At 40.1% G+C, this 17658-nt stretch overlaps 1 protein-coding gene across 1 annotated transcript in view; it reads right to left on the bottom strand.

The window, feature by feature from the left end:
- Window positions 1-2470: 2470 nt before the first annotated feature.
- The window catches only part of LOC116884633 (desmocollin-3), a 33714-nt gene continuing 18526 nt past the window's right edge, over window positions 2471-17658 (bottom strand). Inside the window, exons 8-16 of the mRNA XM_032885773.1 lie at window positions 16549-16683; window positions 15969-16154; window positions 12598-12857; window positions 12342-12484; window positions 9872-10096; window positions 7742-7966; window positions 5403-5524; window positions 4851-5105; window positions 2471-2668 (exon numbers count right to left, since the gene is read on the bottom strand). Of these exons, the coding sequence (XP_032741664.1) occupies window positions 2471-2668; window positions 4851-5105; window positions 5403-5524; window positions 7742-7966; window positions 9872-10096; window positions 12342-12484; window positions 12598-12857; window positions 15969-16154; window positions 16549-16683 (1749 nt within the window). The remainder of the gene's footprint in view (window positions 2669-4850; window positions 5106-5402; window positions 5525-7741; window positions 7967-9871; window positions 10097-12341; window positions 12485-12597; window positions 12858-15968; window positions 16155-16548; window positions 16684-17658) is intronic.

The raw sequence follows: 17658 nt of genomic DNA, 5'->3' as shown, positions 1-17658 counted from the left end.
AAGTTTGCAGTGTTCTCTCACCTTTGATCCTTTACTCTTTACCCCCAGCAAAGACGGGAAACCAGCTTGGCATTGCTGCCTTACATTCCTCATCAAGAAGTGCTATTTCACACATTCGACGATTGTTTGTTTTTATTTGACAAGTTTCAAAAGCAATTTAATTGTCTAATTAAAGTTGTTTATAACATTGGAAAATAAACTCCAATTGCTCTGTAGACAGTTAACAGCTTCCTTATAAATGTAAGAAAAAGATGGTCTGTACATTTACATAAAAACCCAGGGGAGGGGAGGAAAGTGTTGAAGAGGAGAGCTGTTTTTCTTACACACTAAAATAGCACAATTTTCACCTATACATGTGAGAAGAGAAGAATATATGATGCTGTGAACAAAAAATAAAATTGACAATTTCAAAAGTCTATCAAGAAAATAACCCTCAGGGTAAAATAAAAACAGGAAAAGTTTAAAAATCGAATCAGAATCTTAGATATACATGTAGTTTGCCCAGTACAACAATTCTGCCCCATCCAAAGACTCTCCACAAGTAACCTAAACTGGCCTCAAGCTTCTCACTTAACTATGGAGAACCTTGAAGTCCCTCGAGCCTCTGCTCCCTGCCTCTCAAGTGCTGAGGCTGCAGCATGTTGTCACCATGCAGAGCTTGGACTCAAATCCTTTACTTTGTCTATACCAGGCTGAGTTGCAGCTCCCTTGCAGCCCCCTTTCCTGATTTCATATTCCAAATAAGAAGAGTTCTGAAAAATGTCTTGCCTGCCTAGATCTGAAATTTCTGTTTCTTCTGATGTGATAAGTCTCAGCTCACAAAACAAACTGATAAAAATAAAAATAAAAACCAAGTCATGCTGAAGGATGATTGAGTTTCTGGAAGGTTTGCCAGCTCAGTGAATCTGCTGCTGGGCTTCCAAGCAGCTTTGGCAGACACAAAAAGGAGGGCTGGGTTTCTGGACCACTGCCAGAGCTATGTTCACGTAAAATGTGAGTGGGTTCTGGAAACGAAGCTTCGATTCTGAGACAATCACTCTGAAGATAACAATACTTTCCCCACAGTCTCCCAGCACCACAAAGGCTCTGAATTTAAAGGACAAGACCAATTGGTAACAAGAATGGTGGCATCTGCCTATAATTCTAATATCCAGAGACTGCAACAGGAGGACTGTGAGTTTGAAGCCGTATAGTATGTGGAGGTAATCACATCCCCCAAAATAAAATAAAAGAAAGGAAAAGAAAAGAAGAAGAGAGAAAAGTAGAAGAGTGGTGGAGCATGCAATTTCAGTGGCTGTCAACACTAGGTTCGAGAAAACCACATCCTTTCTGTAAACTGCAGTCCAGGAAGCTGTAGACCCCAGAGGTATAGTGGGTAGAGGACTGAATCTGGTAGTTGACTTCTGATGTTTGGATGTACAAATTTTTCTATATCCTGCAAAGTAAATCTACTCTTCCATGTGGTTCTCTCTATCTTCCTCCACTAAAACTGTAATATGTATTTGTAAAGTTAAACAAATTACTCCAGCAGACAGGAGCTGTCATGTTTAGGTGTTGCACAGTAACCTGGCAGAAGGGAATCTGCTCCTTTAAGAGCCGGATTTCCTGTTACAGGACAAGCCACACCAGCCTTACTCTCAATCCTTGCCATTTTCCTCTTTGTTTCCATTGCATTGTAAATGTCACTCTGATGTGTACTTTGGTTACAAATAAACACTAGTGTCAGAAGGTGCTGAAACAGAAAATTGCTACACATTGTATACAGTTTCGAAATTGTGTTTCCAAATTCCATTAAAGGATTTGATACTGAAATCAGAAGGAGGCGGTCCTAGTTCCTCAGCTTTGCAAAAGCTTTAATGGAATCTATGGTACGTTTGTTCTGTTCTGAAACATTCGTCCTTAGTGTTCTGTTGGTTCTTAAACCGTGCTTAGAAGGAAATGATGTTGATACAACTTAACTGTTTTCAGACTGATAGTCTTTTGTTAGGAAAATATCTTCACGTCAAGGTGTTTCCTTTACAGACCCTAGTTCACTCCAGTACTATAGCTTGAGCTCTTCTGGTCCTCTCCTTTAACAGTTGTGCTCTTTGAAAAGTGGCCTGCAACAAATTGCTTTAACAATACAAATTGGTAGGGGGAAGATTGTAAAATGGAGACAAGTTCATTATATGTGCATAAGCGTCAGGTCTTGCACACTGCAAGGGTCATGACCCTGTGACAGACTAGGAACTGAAGCACACTGCTCCTGCCCCACTTTGCACAGCACATACCCCCCAGAAAAGATCAGAATTTCACAGATGGTTTCTCCCAAATACGTAACAATTTCATACTAGACTACAGTCAGAATATCGCATGTCAAGCCAGCATAACTCAAGACCATTTTGTGTAAGTAGTGAGTCTGTTTTACAGTATCATGGTTTCAAACTTCTGGAATGTCTGTTAAGGCCATGTCTAATCCAACCTGGTGGCATTATCTCTTTGTACATGTTTCTGCCAATGTAAGAAATTTGGGCTCCAAATTGTTTAAAAAGTCGAGTCCCTCTTCTTCCTGCTTTTCACTGCAGCAACCTACAGAACCGGCTGGAGATCCCCTGCCTTCGTAGCTATAGGTGAGGACATAGTCTTGGGATGGGATGTGGTCTTCGTTCTGATTATACGCATGCAATTTCTGTAAAGTCCAAAAAAGAGGATTGTATTATTTTTTTTAAAACAACTTCAATATATGAACAGAAAATTTATTTTATTTACCTTTTATGTTTAATTTTTTAACCAGTGTGTCCTCTAGGAGTCCTACACACAAAAAATGCACATGATTGGTCTATATTACAGCCATATCATAAATCAGTATAGTTTGCATTTTTAATAATTCATCAAAATAAAAATAGATCTACAGATGTTATATTTAAGTACATTTCAGTCATCATTAAATATCCCCAAATGTTATGTCTATAGTTGAGGTCAGTTCACAAAATGAAGACAATATGCCAAGTGGTTGGAATTTGAAGGTGGATACCAAATGGTCCTAGTTTGAAGTAACTTTAGTTTACTAGCGTGTGCTACTTTAAGTCAACCTCTCCTCCAATATCGCTTTGTTATTTTGGGAAACTAAAGATGGATAGAGCAATGCATGGAAATATACTGTTTATGACCGCCATTCGTAAGGGTACAATGACCATGAGCTAATCCTCTATTGTGTGCAGCAAAGAAGTACATATAAAAATGCATCCCAATGTAGCCGAAAGCCAGAGATACACCCCCCAAAATCAATAAAATTAAAAGCATCATTTAACTCACAATGCTGAAACTGTACTTGTGCTCCGAAGCTGCCTCTGCCTTACCCTGGCCTGTCTTCCTTACCCTCAGTGCTATGTCCTGCTGGCCTGTCTTCCAATCTTCACGGTTCCCTATGCTGACCTGCACAGACTTTCCCTAACCCTCAGCTCATGGCCAGCTGCTACCAACTGTTATAACTATGACTGTGCTGGCTTCTCCTCCCATTACCAGTTATGACACTGGAGGACGTTCCTAAGTGAGAGCCTGGAGCAGAATTAATTCTCATAATCTCACATGAATGCCATCTTCAAATATAAAACATGTAAACACTTGAGTGTCACAATATATAAATAAAAAAGATAATAATATGGGCATGCAGTGACTAGGAGCCCTCTTCTAGAATATTACTCATGTTCTGTCCTTCACAGAACTAACTGTGTCTGGTAGAATATTTGCTAGAATCCATCAGTTCCCTCTGATTCACACATGAATCATTGAGTAAAAATGTTTAAACAGGACCAATACCTTACCCTGCCTGACATACAAATCACATATGAGATTCTATTTACACACACACACACACACACACACACACACACACACACACACACACACACACACACCAGTGGAATTAGAGTCTTCTAGAATGAAACAAAGGCATTTGTATTTTTAAAAGCTTTCCAACACTGTTGATTTAGACTGAGACCCACTTACTGAATCCTTTCTTCCACAGCAATGCCTCTCTCTATATGAGCCTCTCTCTATATGAGCCTCTCTCTATATGAGCCTCTCTCTATATGAGCCTCTCTCTATATGAGTCTCTCTCTATACGAGTGCCTCTCTCTATATGAACCTTTCTCTATATGAGTGTCTCTATATGAGCCTCTCTCTATATGAGCCTCTCTCTATATGAGCCTCTCTCTCTATGAGACCCCGCATAGCTGCACAGTATGCCTTATGTATTGAAAACAATCCACATGATGGTGAGCTGTATATTTCAAAATTACTAAGAATAAATTTCAAATGTCCCTGTGAACTGGGTCGTTTTGCTGTTCCACATTGCACACATAGGTGATCCCATACCATACCCTATAAATGTGTGCACTCATCCACTTAAAGCAAAGTAGAAAATTAAACCGAATAAACGAATGAATGCATGGCTTAAGTAAAGGGTGCAGATCTCTGAACTGAAGCTGTACTCAGTAAGTGCGCCAGTCTTCAACCCAAAGCTGCACTCAGAGGTTTAAGTTTTCATAACAAAATACAAATTTGACTTGGGAAATGCGTGTTTCTGAGGAACTAGAACTGTTCTTCACATTCTTTTCTTATCAATGGAGTTTTTATGGTAGACATACACCTAAAAACGACCATTCAGGGCAGATATTAGAAGCCTCTGGATCTCATAAGGATCTAGAAACCAAATGAACGAGACAGAGGAATAAAAATATTTAAAACTTAAAGACTGTGAGGAAACCAGAGCATGTTTTTAAATGCCTAACAAGAGAAGACACATAACACAGCGTGGCAAAGCAGTTTCTGGGAATGCACGTTAATATCTGACACCGAAGGGAACTCACTTCGCCGAGCCGGGGCTGAGTGAAGCTGTGCCACTCTGAGTACGTGTATCTGCAGTTGTCGGTCTCCGTGTGTCCTCCCCTGCAGGAGTCCAGGGTGTGGTGATGCCCAGCCACACGGCAGGAGTCCAAGGTCTGGTGGCCTTTCATCATCTCGATGGTCTCCTGCCCACCGTTCCTCATTCCTGACCCCATTGTGCCACAGAAGCCTTGGCTGGAGTTGTTGGCAGTGTGGGTGGTGAATCCATTGGCAGAGCACTGCATTATAACAAAACAAGACCTCAGTGGGGGTCAAAGAAGCTCAGACGTTACAGAAAGCAATCAGAGTGACCAGTGCTGTAAAACATTCACAAAAGCCTGATTGAGTTAATGCTACCAAAAAGGCAGAAACATTAGACCTGAGAGTTAATCTGTTCTATGAAGTTCTCTAAGAACAGACTGAAGACATCATTTATAAAATTGCAGCCCTTTACAAATGTAAATTCCCTCCTACCAACTTCACAGGGATGAATTTTAAAACTAGAGAGATAATTATTCACCAGAGAAATGACTTACCACTCTGTCGTCCCCGGGTGCTTCGGTATTTGATATAATTAAGTTTTGCTGTGCTAAATCTTCAGGAAAATGTTTTCCTTTTTGAGCAGTAACAACCCCACATACTAAAGTTAGCAGTACCGCTAAATGAAAATAAGAAGAAATGCACTTTTAAAAGATCATACTTAATTTACCAAACATACAATAAAGCAACCATCCTTTATTACTTATTCCTTGGGCCAAAGAAGGAGAGTAAGAACATTAACTATGATTTCTCTTGAATTATCCTGGTCATTCAAAACTCACAGGCATAATTTGAAATATGCAGTAATCAAAACTGAATTTTGAAAATATTTCTAACAGAAGAAATCATCCCCTTCCTGTGAAAGTCTTTATATCATGAGTTCAATTGAAGATCTTAAAAGTCACTAGTGTTTATTTAAGTCAAACATTAATGATATTTACTGATTCCCCAGCATATCATTTTGCTGGGGAATTTTTATAAATTTATTTATAAAAAATAAATAAATTTTTAAAATCCCTTTTTTCCCCTTAGATCAGATTGTCTTCAATAAACAAAATTAAGCAAATCTTGTATCTTATCTAGATTTCCATCCTACATCATAAGAATAGGAGGTTTAAGATAATATGATCACCAAAGCAACAGTAATAACAGCTATTTACTGTGGTCCAGCAGACCCTCTAGTGCACTGACAAACCATGGCTCCAATTCCAGCCCAACACATGCTTTTGTGTGACCCATGACCTAAGATTTCTAAGCCCTTAAGTTGTTGAAAGAAAATAATTATGAATAATTCATGATATTACATAAATTATATAAATTACAGCTTGGTCCTGGTCTACACAGTGCATTCCAAAACAGTCAGGACTACACGGTGAGACTTTGTTTCAAAAAACAAAACAACGACCAAAACAACCAACCAAACAAACAAACAAACAAACAGGAAAACAAGAATAAAAAGTACAGGACATTCAATGTTTAGCATGCAGATTTGACAGGCTGAGGTGACACTGCTCTTTCATATCTCATTCAGATATGCTTAGTGATGGCCCTGTTACAGATGTCTCGGACTTCAGGCCACCCAAATGGCTCTGATATGCATAACACCTGTCCCTTGAGATCACTGTGCCTCCTCTCCCCACCTCTCCTCTTCTGGCTTCATTTCCTGAACCTTCTCCCTTCAATCACTCCGTCTAGACACCTGTGTCTCCACACCATTGTTTGACTTCTTCAGACCTAATCTTACCATATAAAGCCTGTCTCCTTGGGTATGCCACATGGCTGACTCCTTAAATCATCTCACGTAGGCATGACCTAGTGATCTAGCCATGTGTTAGAATGTGTGGCCAACACTGATGCTCTAACACAGGCACAGCAACTTGGTCACTCTACTTACTACAAGCCAACTTCACTCTCCTGTCAAAATAAAACATTTTGGTGATCGTTGAGGTTTTTTGGTTCTATTTTGTTGTTTGTTTGGGTTTTTTCTTTTTATTTCTCTATTTTGTTCTACAATGAATCCCATCTAGTACCATTTTCTGAGTTTCAGTGGGTGTTAAAGATAAGTGTATTTTGTTGGGCCGGTGAAAAATGATAAATGAGTATTAGAAACTTAGAATGTACTAGTCTAAGAATTCCACGTCGATTAACTCAGTTGCACCCCCCAAAGAGCAGCTTGTCTCGATAAATGAAAAAAAAGGGGGACAGAAATAAGTAAGTGAGAGACTTTAACAATTCTGTCCAAATCAGAGAAAGAACTGGAAGAGCTTGAAGGGGCTCAAGACCCCATATGTACAACAATGCCAAGCAACCAGAGCTTCCAGGGACTAAGCCACTACCTAAAGACTATACATGGACTGACCCTGGACTCTGACCTCATAGGTAGCAATGAATATCCTAGTAAGATCACCAGTGGAAGGGGAAGCCCTGGGTCCTGCTAAGACTGAACCCCCAGTGAACTAGATTGTTGGGGAGGGCGGTAATGGGGGGAGGGACGGGAGGGGAACACCCATAAAGAAGGGAGGGAGGGATTAGGGGATGTGGCCCGAAACCGGGGAAAGGAATAACACTAAATGTATATAAGAAATACTCAAGTTAATAAAAAATAAATAAATAAACAATTCTGTCCAAGCACGCAACCTGTTTCAGAAAGGATTGTGTTCCCTCATATAAGGACCTTGACTCTTCAAGTAGAACTCAGCTACCACCGAACACAGATGTGGCCTGTAAAAGGCACGAACTGCTAATGAGCGCTTGTCTGTATTCGCTTCCCAAGATCCTTTTTGATACTCTGGTCTTTTATTCCTCATTTTATCTTCAAGCGAATGAGAATACTTACAGAATAGCAGAGCGATGCCCAGCAAGATGGCGAGGATTGCCCACTTCCCCAGGGTGATCCCCGCTCTCCTTGATCTGAGCAGACACTGGCTGGGGTGAGTACAATCGCACAGGTTAACTCTCAAGATCTTGGTCGCAGATTGGCCTGCTCTGTCTGTTACAGTTACAGGAATGGAGTATATCTGAACATCCACGGTTTTCTGATAGGACAGGCGGGCAGCTGTATCTTTGAAGAAAATAAAAAAAAATTATTTTAATTGATTGATTGATTTTGTATGGACATGTGTACACACTAGTGTGGTTAAACATAGAGGTCCCATAAGAACCTTAGACATCGTGCCTCAGGAACTGACCACCTTGATTTTTGGGTCTCTCATTGCCTAGAACTTGAAGATTAAGCTAATCTGCCTGCCACCAAGCCCAGAGATCCACCTGTCCTCTGAGACAGGTCCAACCACCAGTACTAGGATTACAAACAGGTACTACTCTATCCTGATGTTTTCATGTGGGTTCATGAGGACGGAACTCATGCTTGCACAGACAGCATTTTATTGACTGAGCTCTCGCTAGCCCAATGCTATTTGTAACGAGTGCTTATTCTTTCCTCGGAATCTATTCCACCACTCTTGCCAGGAAACAAACAAACAAAACTACCAAATTCAAAAAATGCAAAGGGAGCTGTCTTTGATGCCCTCAACCCTTTCCAGAAATTCACATTTCCTTAGACATATTTCTCCTTGTAATTCTATGAAAGAAAGCCTTAAAAAAGTAAATCTGGATCCAGGTAAGGAATGCACACCTAAGTTCCTAGTACTTGAGACTAAGAGAGCTATAGGACAGTGAATTTGGAGCTAGCCTGAGCTACTTAGTGAGACCCTATTTCAAAAGGCCAAAATAATAATAATAATAATAATAATAATAATAATAATAATAATAATAATAAACATTACTAATCTGGTATTGAAATGACCTAGTAGCATTCTAGCAATATCTTTTCCCCCATGATCTATACAGAATGAGAACTGGCTCTCAATGTCTGGGTCAAATTTTTCTTTAATTCCAGCTCATATGCTGTTAAGGAATCAATACTTGCAGATACACAGAGAATGTTTTCAGTTTTCATGCTGTAAGCTGTAGGGCGAGCTTTCTTAATTGTTTCCTTAAGTGTTGATTGTCTAAATAAAGATGGCAGAAGCTAATTTCTGGGTAAAAGAGAAGACAGGATTTCTGGGCACGACAAGAGAAGGGGGGAGTCAGACCAAGGAACAGGCAGACTGGGAGCTGCAGACATACAGGTTTCTCAGGGCACAGATAGTTCTTCATCTCCACAGCTGTGCCTGCAGAGGCCAAGGAGGATGGGGTAAGATATTCTTTGCCCAGCCTTTGAGTTATCTGGTCAGTTTCAAAATATTAAAGTCTCCAGTGTTTTCCTCTCATGGGGCTAAAGGGAGCTGGGTGAGACCAGGTGGCCATTATGACACTGGGCAATCAGCAGGTGGAGACCAGCCACGGGGGAGGATGGCCTGTGGAAGGTGAGCAGTTACTTCAGGGTAAGCATCTGAGCTGAGGTGCTGCCTGCCTGACTCATCCTTATACATAGACTCAGGGCCTGCAACTTAATTGACCAGTAGTAAGCAATACATCCATTTTATGTTAGCGTGAAACATACACACAGTGAAGGTAATTTTTCTAGGCAGAAATAACAGCTTGCACAAAGTTTAGTAGGATGAAAGAACATGGTATTAGGAGCTGGAAAGATAGCTCTGTTGTTGAAAACACTGTTCTTCCTGAGGGCAGGGCTCAGTTCCCAGCACCCACACTGGACGGTTCATAAAAGCCTGTAACTCCAGTTTCAGGGAATCTCACACCGTCTTCTAGCATCTATGAACATGCACACACACACACACACACACACACACACACACACAGGCAAACATAAACATACTACAGAGAGACGCATACACATGCATATACAACTCACACACACACATACACAGAGATACATGCATTGGAAAAAAGCTAATTTAACATCCTAAACTTTTGCATCGGACTTCGTGTAAATTAATATGTAAACCCTCCGATAGTTATTCTGCTGTTTCAAATCACGCGAGTTGTGATCTTTCTGGAATACCATTAACTTGGTTGAGGGTCCAGATTCTGTTGACTTCTGGAGACGAGCTTGCCAAGGCGAACTGGAAGGGAGGGCCGTGAATAGGTTCGTCAGGATCCACAGCTGAAATGTCTGTATAACCCATCCTTGGCTTGCAGATGACAATGTCATCTTGAATTATCTCTGGTGCGTTGTCATTCATATCCTCAATGTTCACTGCAAGCGTCCCTGTGCATGATCTACCCTCTGAGAAGGGAAAGGGACAAGGCTCAGTGCTGGTCTCAGATTCTTGTCTTAGAGTCATCTCTCCAAAGTAAAAAGGTCTTAATCTCTATGTTGACACACACGCAAATACATAGTTTTAAATCTAGGTCCTACACATGAAAAAACATGTCGCATTTGTCTTGCTGAGTCTAGCTTTTTTTCTCTCAACATAGTGAATTCCAGTTGTGCCCACTTCCTGCAAATGTTACTATTTACTTTTCTTTGCAGAGACATGAAATTCCATCGTACGTATGTAGCACGTTTTCTTTATCCATGATGGCCATCTAAGCTAGGTCTTTTTCCCAGCTCTTGTGACTACCGCAGATTGTCACATGGGGACATGGGTTGCTGAGTGGTACAGATAGAATCAATATTTCCTAAAATATAATCTCCGGTTATTAGATGAATGGGGAATAAGAATATACATGAGTAAAAGCTACAGATTGTTGAAGATGGTTCCTGCTGATGATAATATCATAGCCAAGTCTCAACAAGCCCTTTGTCAGAATTACTGTAAATAATAGAAATAAATGCTGAATTGAATGCTCTTTTTCCTTGGGCTCGTGGATGTTAATGAGTCATAATGAAGTGGTTATAGAAATATTATTCTAGTCCCAAGTTGCATTCAAACCCATAGGGAGGTTTTAATATATTACATAAACTCTCCACAACCAAAGATTCTAATTCAGTGAGTACAAGGTAATATAACACATTGAAATTATTGCTAGTTAAAATAAAGCCAGAGGAAAGGAAATTTACTTTAAAAACTCGAATCCAAGTTTAGAAGAACTTAGTAATCAGCTGAATGAGTCAGAGAGAGATGGGGATACTAACCTACTCACAAAACCTTCCACCTAAAACTTTTCCTGCCTACAAGATGTGTAGGAATAAAGATGGGACAGAAATTGAGGGAATGATGAAGCAATGACTGACCCAACTTGATATCTATCCCATGAAAAAGAGTCAGCCCCTGACACTATTTGATATTCTGATATACTTGCAGACAGGAGCCTAGCATAACTGTCGTCTGAAAGGTTTCACCCAGCAGCTGATGGAAACAGATGCAGAGACCCACAGCCAAACATTAGGCAGAACTCTGGGAATTATAAGGGAAAGAGGGAGAAAATACTGAAGGAGCCAGAGAGGTCAGGGACTCTACCAAAAAAAAAAAATCTACAGAATCAATGAATCAATTAGCCTGCACCCATAGCTCACAGAAGATGATCCATCAACCAAAGAGCATTTATGAGACAGACCTAGTCTCCCCACACATGTTACAGACTGCAGCTTGGTCCTCATGTGGGAACCCTAATAACTTTTATCAGCCTTGGGGTCCCTTTCCTTAAGTGGACTGTATTGTCCTGCCTAGTCACACTTCAACTTGATACACCGAGGCAGGTTGATATCCTTGGAAAGCCATGCCTTCCCTGAGGAAGGGGGAAATGAATGGGGAGGAGGGGATGTGAGAGGGAGGGTCAAGGAGGAGATGAGGGAGAGGAAGCTGTGATCAGCATGTAAAGTAAATTAAGTAAAAATTAATTAACTAAAATTAATTGCTTGGTTGAAAATTAATTAATTAATGGGGGAAGCCTCCAGGTAAAGTAACACAAACTTTCATGAAGAGTCTGAGGAGACCACTGCATCTAGTCTCATGGTTATGTTTGATCATTGTCCTTTACCACAAAGCTGTGCAAGAATGAAGTTCCTGCAGATGGACTAGAAACATAAGTAGGATACGTGCTATTTAGCTGAACGTGATGGCTCACACTTATAAACCCAACACAGGGACGTCTAAGGCAGGAGAATTGCCACAACTTAAAGACCAGCCTGAGTTAGGTAGTAGGCTTGAGTCATCTTGGGCTACAGAATAAGGCTCTATGTCAACAACAAAAACATCTTTCTGAATGTGGAGTGCAATCCTGTAGCACTCAGTATGCTGAGGCAAGAGGATCAGGAATGACCAAGTTCACCCTTGGCTATATGGTGAATTTAAAAACAGCTTTGGCTGCACAAACAAACCAAAGCAACAGAACAAAAACAAAGCCAGAAATAATTGGTATCTTCTCACCAAAGTCATCTACTCAGACAACAAGAGAGATATACTAATCTTGAGGTAATTTTCAAGAATTGTGTATATTTACCATAATATTAATTTGCCATAAGAATAATTACAATTTATTTTTCCATTCTATTATAACATACTAAATTAATACTTTATATTAATTACCTTGGTCAATTGCCATGACTGTAATATTGTATAGGTCATTTCTTGGAGCCATGATTTCTCTGTCCAGGATTTTTGATATGGTGAGTGACCCTGAAACTTCTTCAATGCTGACCCAGTCTTTAGGATCCTGCAATTTTTTGTACCTATTAATAAAATGAAAATTTATAAGTCTTTGGTATCATAACACTCCTCAAATTCTGTTACCTGTTTCAATTATGACAACTGCATTAGCACATGGCTACAGAGACTTATGTACCTTAAACCATTGCTATTCTTGGTTTCGGGGTCATAGGCCTTGTAGCCATTGATCTTAGACCCAATTGCTGAGTTCTCTTTGATCCGAACAATCTGCTCACGGGGCTTGCATTCCGGCCCCTCATTCTGATCCCTCACTTGGACTGTAACCATGGCCCGATTCATGGTGGGTATTCGGCTTGCAACATCTCTAATGAATGGAGCTTCGTTGTTCACACCGATCTCTAGGGTCACTTGACGATTTTCTTCATAATCCAGTGGCTTTAAAATAGAGGATATACATGTCAGCTCAGTACACAGCACATTTGATAGTTCAAGTAACCAGTCGCATGTATCCGTATGGACAGGACTGCATAATAAATTCACACTCACACTTCATTAACAATGACTTCCCTCCCTTGCTGGAGCTGTGATCCTGTGCTACCCAGCTTTGGCCAAGGCTCACCTCATCAGTGAAAACGTGCTTTATCAAGCCAGATAAGTCAAATTTGAAATAAGAAGAGCATGGCCACAGGACATGAGGCTGGAAGGGCAGTGTGCGACAGTAAAGGCACTGCATTGGGTGGATAGTGCTCTGGCCGAAAGGACAGGGCTTCCTGCCCTGGGAAGGAAGGGTACACATTCAGCTACAGTTTCATGTGGAGCACAAGCAACAGGTCTTACTTATGTGGGCCACAGCATGTTACTTCCCTTTGACTCAATCTCCTTATTGAAAAGCTGGACGTGATATTAGACATAATCATCTGGGTTATGAAAGTCAAATAAATACTCGAATTCAATGCTGTTGTTTTTTTTCTACTCTCTTTTAAAACACAAGAAAGTGGGAATATGAATTGTGTGTGTGTGTGCATGTATATGTGTATGAGTGCATGCATGTGTTGCATTATATAAATGTTCAGGTGCACACACATGCAGGTTTGGAAACAGAGACGGCTGGACTTCTGGAGTCTGCATCTATCACTCTCCATATTGTTTTGAGGTAAGGTCTCGAACTGAACCAAAGTTCACGGTTGTATCAAGGCTGGCTAACCAGCAAGCTCTCCCCATCCCCATGTCCCAGTCCTGCTGCTGTAGGCAGCCTCAGTCATGCCAGGGTTTTACACAGGGGATTCAGACTCAGTTCCTCATGCTTGAAAATCAAACAATCTTACTCACTGAGCCAGCTGAGCAGCACCTGTACACTTTACAAAACAAGGATCAAATTAATAATGAGTCTTAACAGCAACTGTACCAAAAAATGGAGCTGTAGACAAATCTCAGTTGCAGATAGGAACGTAGACCCTAGACACAAATTAGAGAAACAAAACTCAGGGGAACTACTGTAATAAACCAGGTTCAAGGGTGGGCGTGGCCTAGGTGAGTGGTTTCCGGTGATGGCTGCACTCCAAAGCATTGTGGGGAATCTCCACGGATTCCTAAGGTTCACTTCATAGTCATTAAATCAGAATTTTCACAGCTACATTCTGACATTATAGTGTTAATTTTCTTCCTTGAATACATATTAAAGTCCGCTTTAGAAATAGATGCATGCATCTTGCCTCAACATTTTAAAACAGATTTTATGACCCTATGGTGTGTGTGGGAGAGCGAGAGCGAGAGCGAGAGCGAGAGCGAGAGCGAGAGCGAGAGCGAGAGCGAGAGCGAGAGCGAGAGCGAGAGCGAGAGCGAGAGCGAGAGCGAGAGCGAGAGCGAGAGCGGCCTTTGAAATGTCAAATGAGATGCTGGCAGTGCTTACTGATTCCTTTGGAAGAAGCCAGTTGCTAAGGAAGAAGCAGGTCATTTCACTAATTACTTTTAGCTTTAAACTAAGCTATGAATAGTTTAATTATTAAAATCAACCAAATTGAAGTAAAGAATGCATTGATTGATTATAAGTAATTAACAGTCTATTCTCAGGTAAGCATTTGATATGCCTGGTATTTGGCAAATACAATTTACTGCCAGTGTTGGTTTGCTAGCGGGTGTAGACATGAGCCTGTAACCCGGCTCTGTAAGAAGAGACTGCAAACAGTCGCCAGGATGTGAAAACACTGCTAAAATGAGCCTCCTGAGGCACGGTGTCATGGAAAGGTCACCGGCACGGTGACCTTTTATAAGCCAGATTTTCATTCCAGGATGATTGCTTTTGACCTTTCATGGACAGATTTTCCTCTATCACCCTCAATTTGCTTATTATTATCATTATTTATATAATGACACTTTTTATATAAGTTGGGGTCATTAATTCCTTATGCTAAAAAAGAAGAAACATCTAAGGTTAAATTGTATACAATCTCTTCCACTGACTGTTACATATACTAGCCACAGTTCATAACTACTGATCATTTTTAAATACCAAATTATTCACTATACATAGAAATATAATTATGTTAGATGTATGTATAGAATAGTTCATGCCTATTGGTTATTTTTAAATACTAAATGTATTCACTATATGTAGGATTATAGATTATAAGTGAAATCGTCATGTTATAAGTAATAGAAATAGGAGAAAATAATGGGAGAAAAATTTTTAGTCTACATATCTGAAATTCAGTGCAAGTGAGCCAGTGAAGCAGGAACATGCTGAAATCGATGTCTGATACTGAGATGGCATAGCTGACTATCCACATTTGCAGAGAATGTTCTAGGCCTTGATAGACAATCCCTCAGAGCTCTCACAGAAGAAAGCAACTAAACCCAGAAAGGTTCGCATTGTATTCTCATCAGTAGTTAAGTGGCCCGTACTCAGTGACTAGATGACTACCTGCCCACAGGACAGTTACCTTTTTATTCTAGGATAGAAATATAAGAACAAATGTTCTTGTCAAACCAAGACCTTCCTGCACTTAAACCTCGAGACCAAGAATACAGCATACATCAAATAACCATATGAACTATAAAAATAGATCTATTCGGAGATGTCTTATGTAATACTGTGTTCACCCTAGGTACTGTCTGTTAGGGTTAAAATTCAAATAGGCATATCACCTAGAGAGAACAAGAAACATGTGGGGCTTCTAATTTACATTGAGAATAGGCCTAAGAGAAGGTAAGTCTCAAATGGAAACAGTAGCATTAAAATAATGTATCCCTTATAAACATAGACCCAAGCTCAGGAATGTAAGTTGCAAAGACAGTGACTTGTACAGAATTATACTAAGAATTTAAGTAAAGCTCACTAAGGCTGGGAGGGATGTCACTGAAAATACAGGAATCATCCTAGTTCACCAGTATTCTGGCATACACTAGGAGACAAGAAAGATGGCAGTCACGTGGGCACAGGCACATTGATGCGTTCTCTTTCTTGCTGGCTACTGTAGAATTCTGATGAAGCTGTCAAACTGACAAAACCACTAAGTGACATGCGGTTCTCACTCGTTACCCATTTACCTTCACGACACACAGAACACCCTCATTTGTCGCTGGGTCTGTCGTGATTTTGAACCAGCCGTTCTCATTTCCTTTTAAGATGGTGAAATTTGCCTTCCAGTTGGCACTGTTAACCATGTCCTTATCATCTACAGGTATGCGCAAGATCTCGACATTGTATGTATTTTCCTCCACAGAAGTTTCATACTGGAAGAAAAGGCAGTCACTTAAAAATATGCTTGTAATAGAAAACTTTTCACCAAGTAAAATGTTTCTTAATTTCCAAAAGAACCTGTTTTCATAGGGTTTACATAAATTACCTAAAAGCACGGTCACAGATAGTCTTGTTTCATGAGAATTAAAGATAAAGAATATTTCTACAAATGTAGACGAATGTTATTACCTTTCAACAAGAGGTAGGTCACATGAATACTAAATTAGGAAACAGAGGCTATGTATAGATGCATATATTATATATTTGAACTGCATTTTATTCATAAATGAGCACATGACTCAAAGTATGTCAAAATCTTTGTAAGCCCAAATTAATAAACAGAAATAGCTGGGGAAAAAAAGATAGAATAGGGTTTTCTAAACTTACAGCATTTTGTCTGAATGTGGGCGCATTGTCATTGGAATCTTGCACTGTTATGATACAAGTTGATGTGCTGATGAGTCCAAAGAATTGGCCATTCATGTCCTGGACTTTCAAGATCAGTTTGTACTTGTCTACAACCTGAGAGTAAAAGAAGTATTTAATCAGGTCAGACACCTGTTTAAACTCATAAATGAGTGCTTTTCACATTCTGATATTTTTAGATTTATTTATTTTATGTATTCAGACACACCAAAAGAGGGCATCAGATCCCATTACAGATGGTCGTGAGCCACCATGTGGTTGCTGGGAATTGAACTCAGAACCTCTGGAAGAGGAGTCAGTGCTCCTAACCACTGGGCCATCTCTCCAACCATGTTCTTCACATTCTTTTGCTTGTTTTTATTTGATTTATATATTTAGGTATACTCTTAAAATTTTGTAGGTAAAGGTAATTTGGAAAAGACATACTGAGAATTTAGACATGTCCAAACAGGAAACAGGAAAGCCAGAGATAGACAACGAAGTAATGACATTTAAGTTTTGTAATAGCCTTCAGCAAATGTAAGCGTCGTCTAGGACAGTAGTTCTCAACCTTCTTAATGCTCTGACCCTTTAATATAGCTCATTATGTTGTGGTAATACTCAACCATAAAGCCTTTTTCATTGCTACTTCATAACTGTAATTTTGCCACTGTTATGAGTCATTATAGAAATATTTTTGGGTTTGTCAAGGGGTTGCAACCCACAGGTCGATAATGACTGCTGTAGAGTAAGCAAACTGGGCATCCTGACTAACAGGTAGTGAACCCCCACACTACACAGGTGGTTCAAACCTAAGCAGCAGAAACAAAGGCAAAAGAGAAATGGAGATGAAATGTACTTAGCAGTGAGAGTAGGGTAGGACTCGATAACCAAGTATCCATTTAAGAAAATAAGATGTGATTGAATATGACGTACGGGGGCAAGCTAGGCAGGTAGACAAGGCTGCCACCAGGCATCATTGGAAGCCCAGAATGAGGAAGGAAGAAACAAAGAAAGAAAGAAAACCACATCTTGTAATCTTTAATTATTTCATATTGGTTAGTATCATCTATCTTAATCTGCAGAATGGGG

Source organism: Rattus rattus, chromosome 15 (assembly GCF_011064425.1).
Source record: "Rattus rattus isolate New Zealand chromosome 15, Rrattus_CSIRO_v1, whole genome shotgun sequence".
NCBI lineage: Eukaryota > Metazoa > Chordata > Mammalia > Rodentia > Muridae > Rattus > Rattus rattus.
The sequence above is the reverse complement of the archived record's forward strand: the minus strand, read 5'-3'. Positions and strand labels throughout refer to the sequence as shown.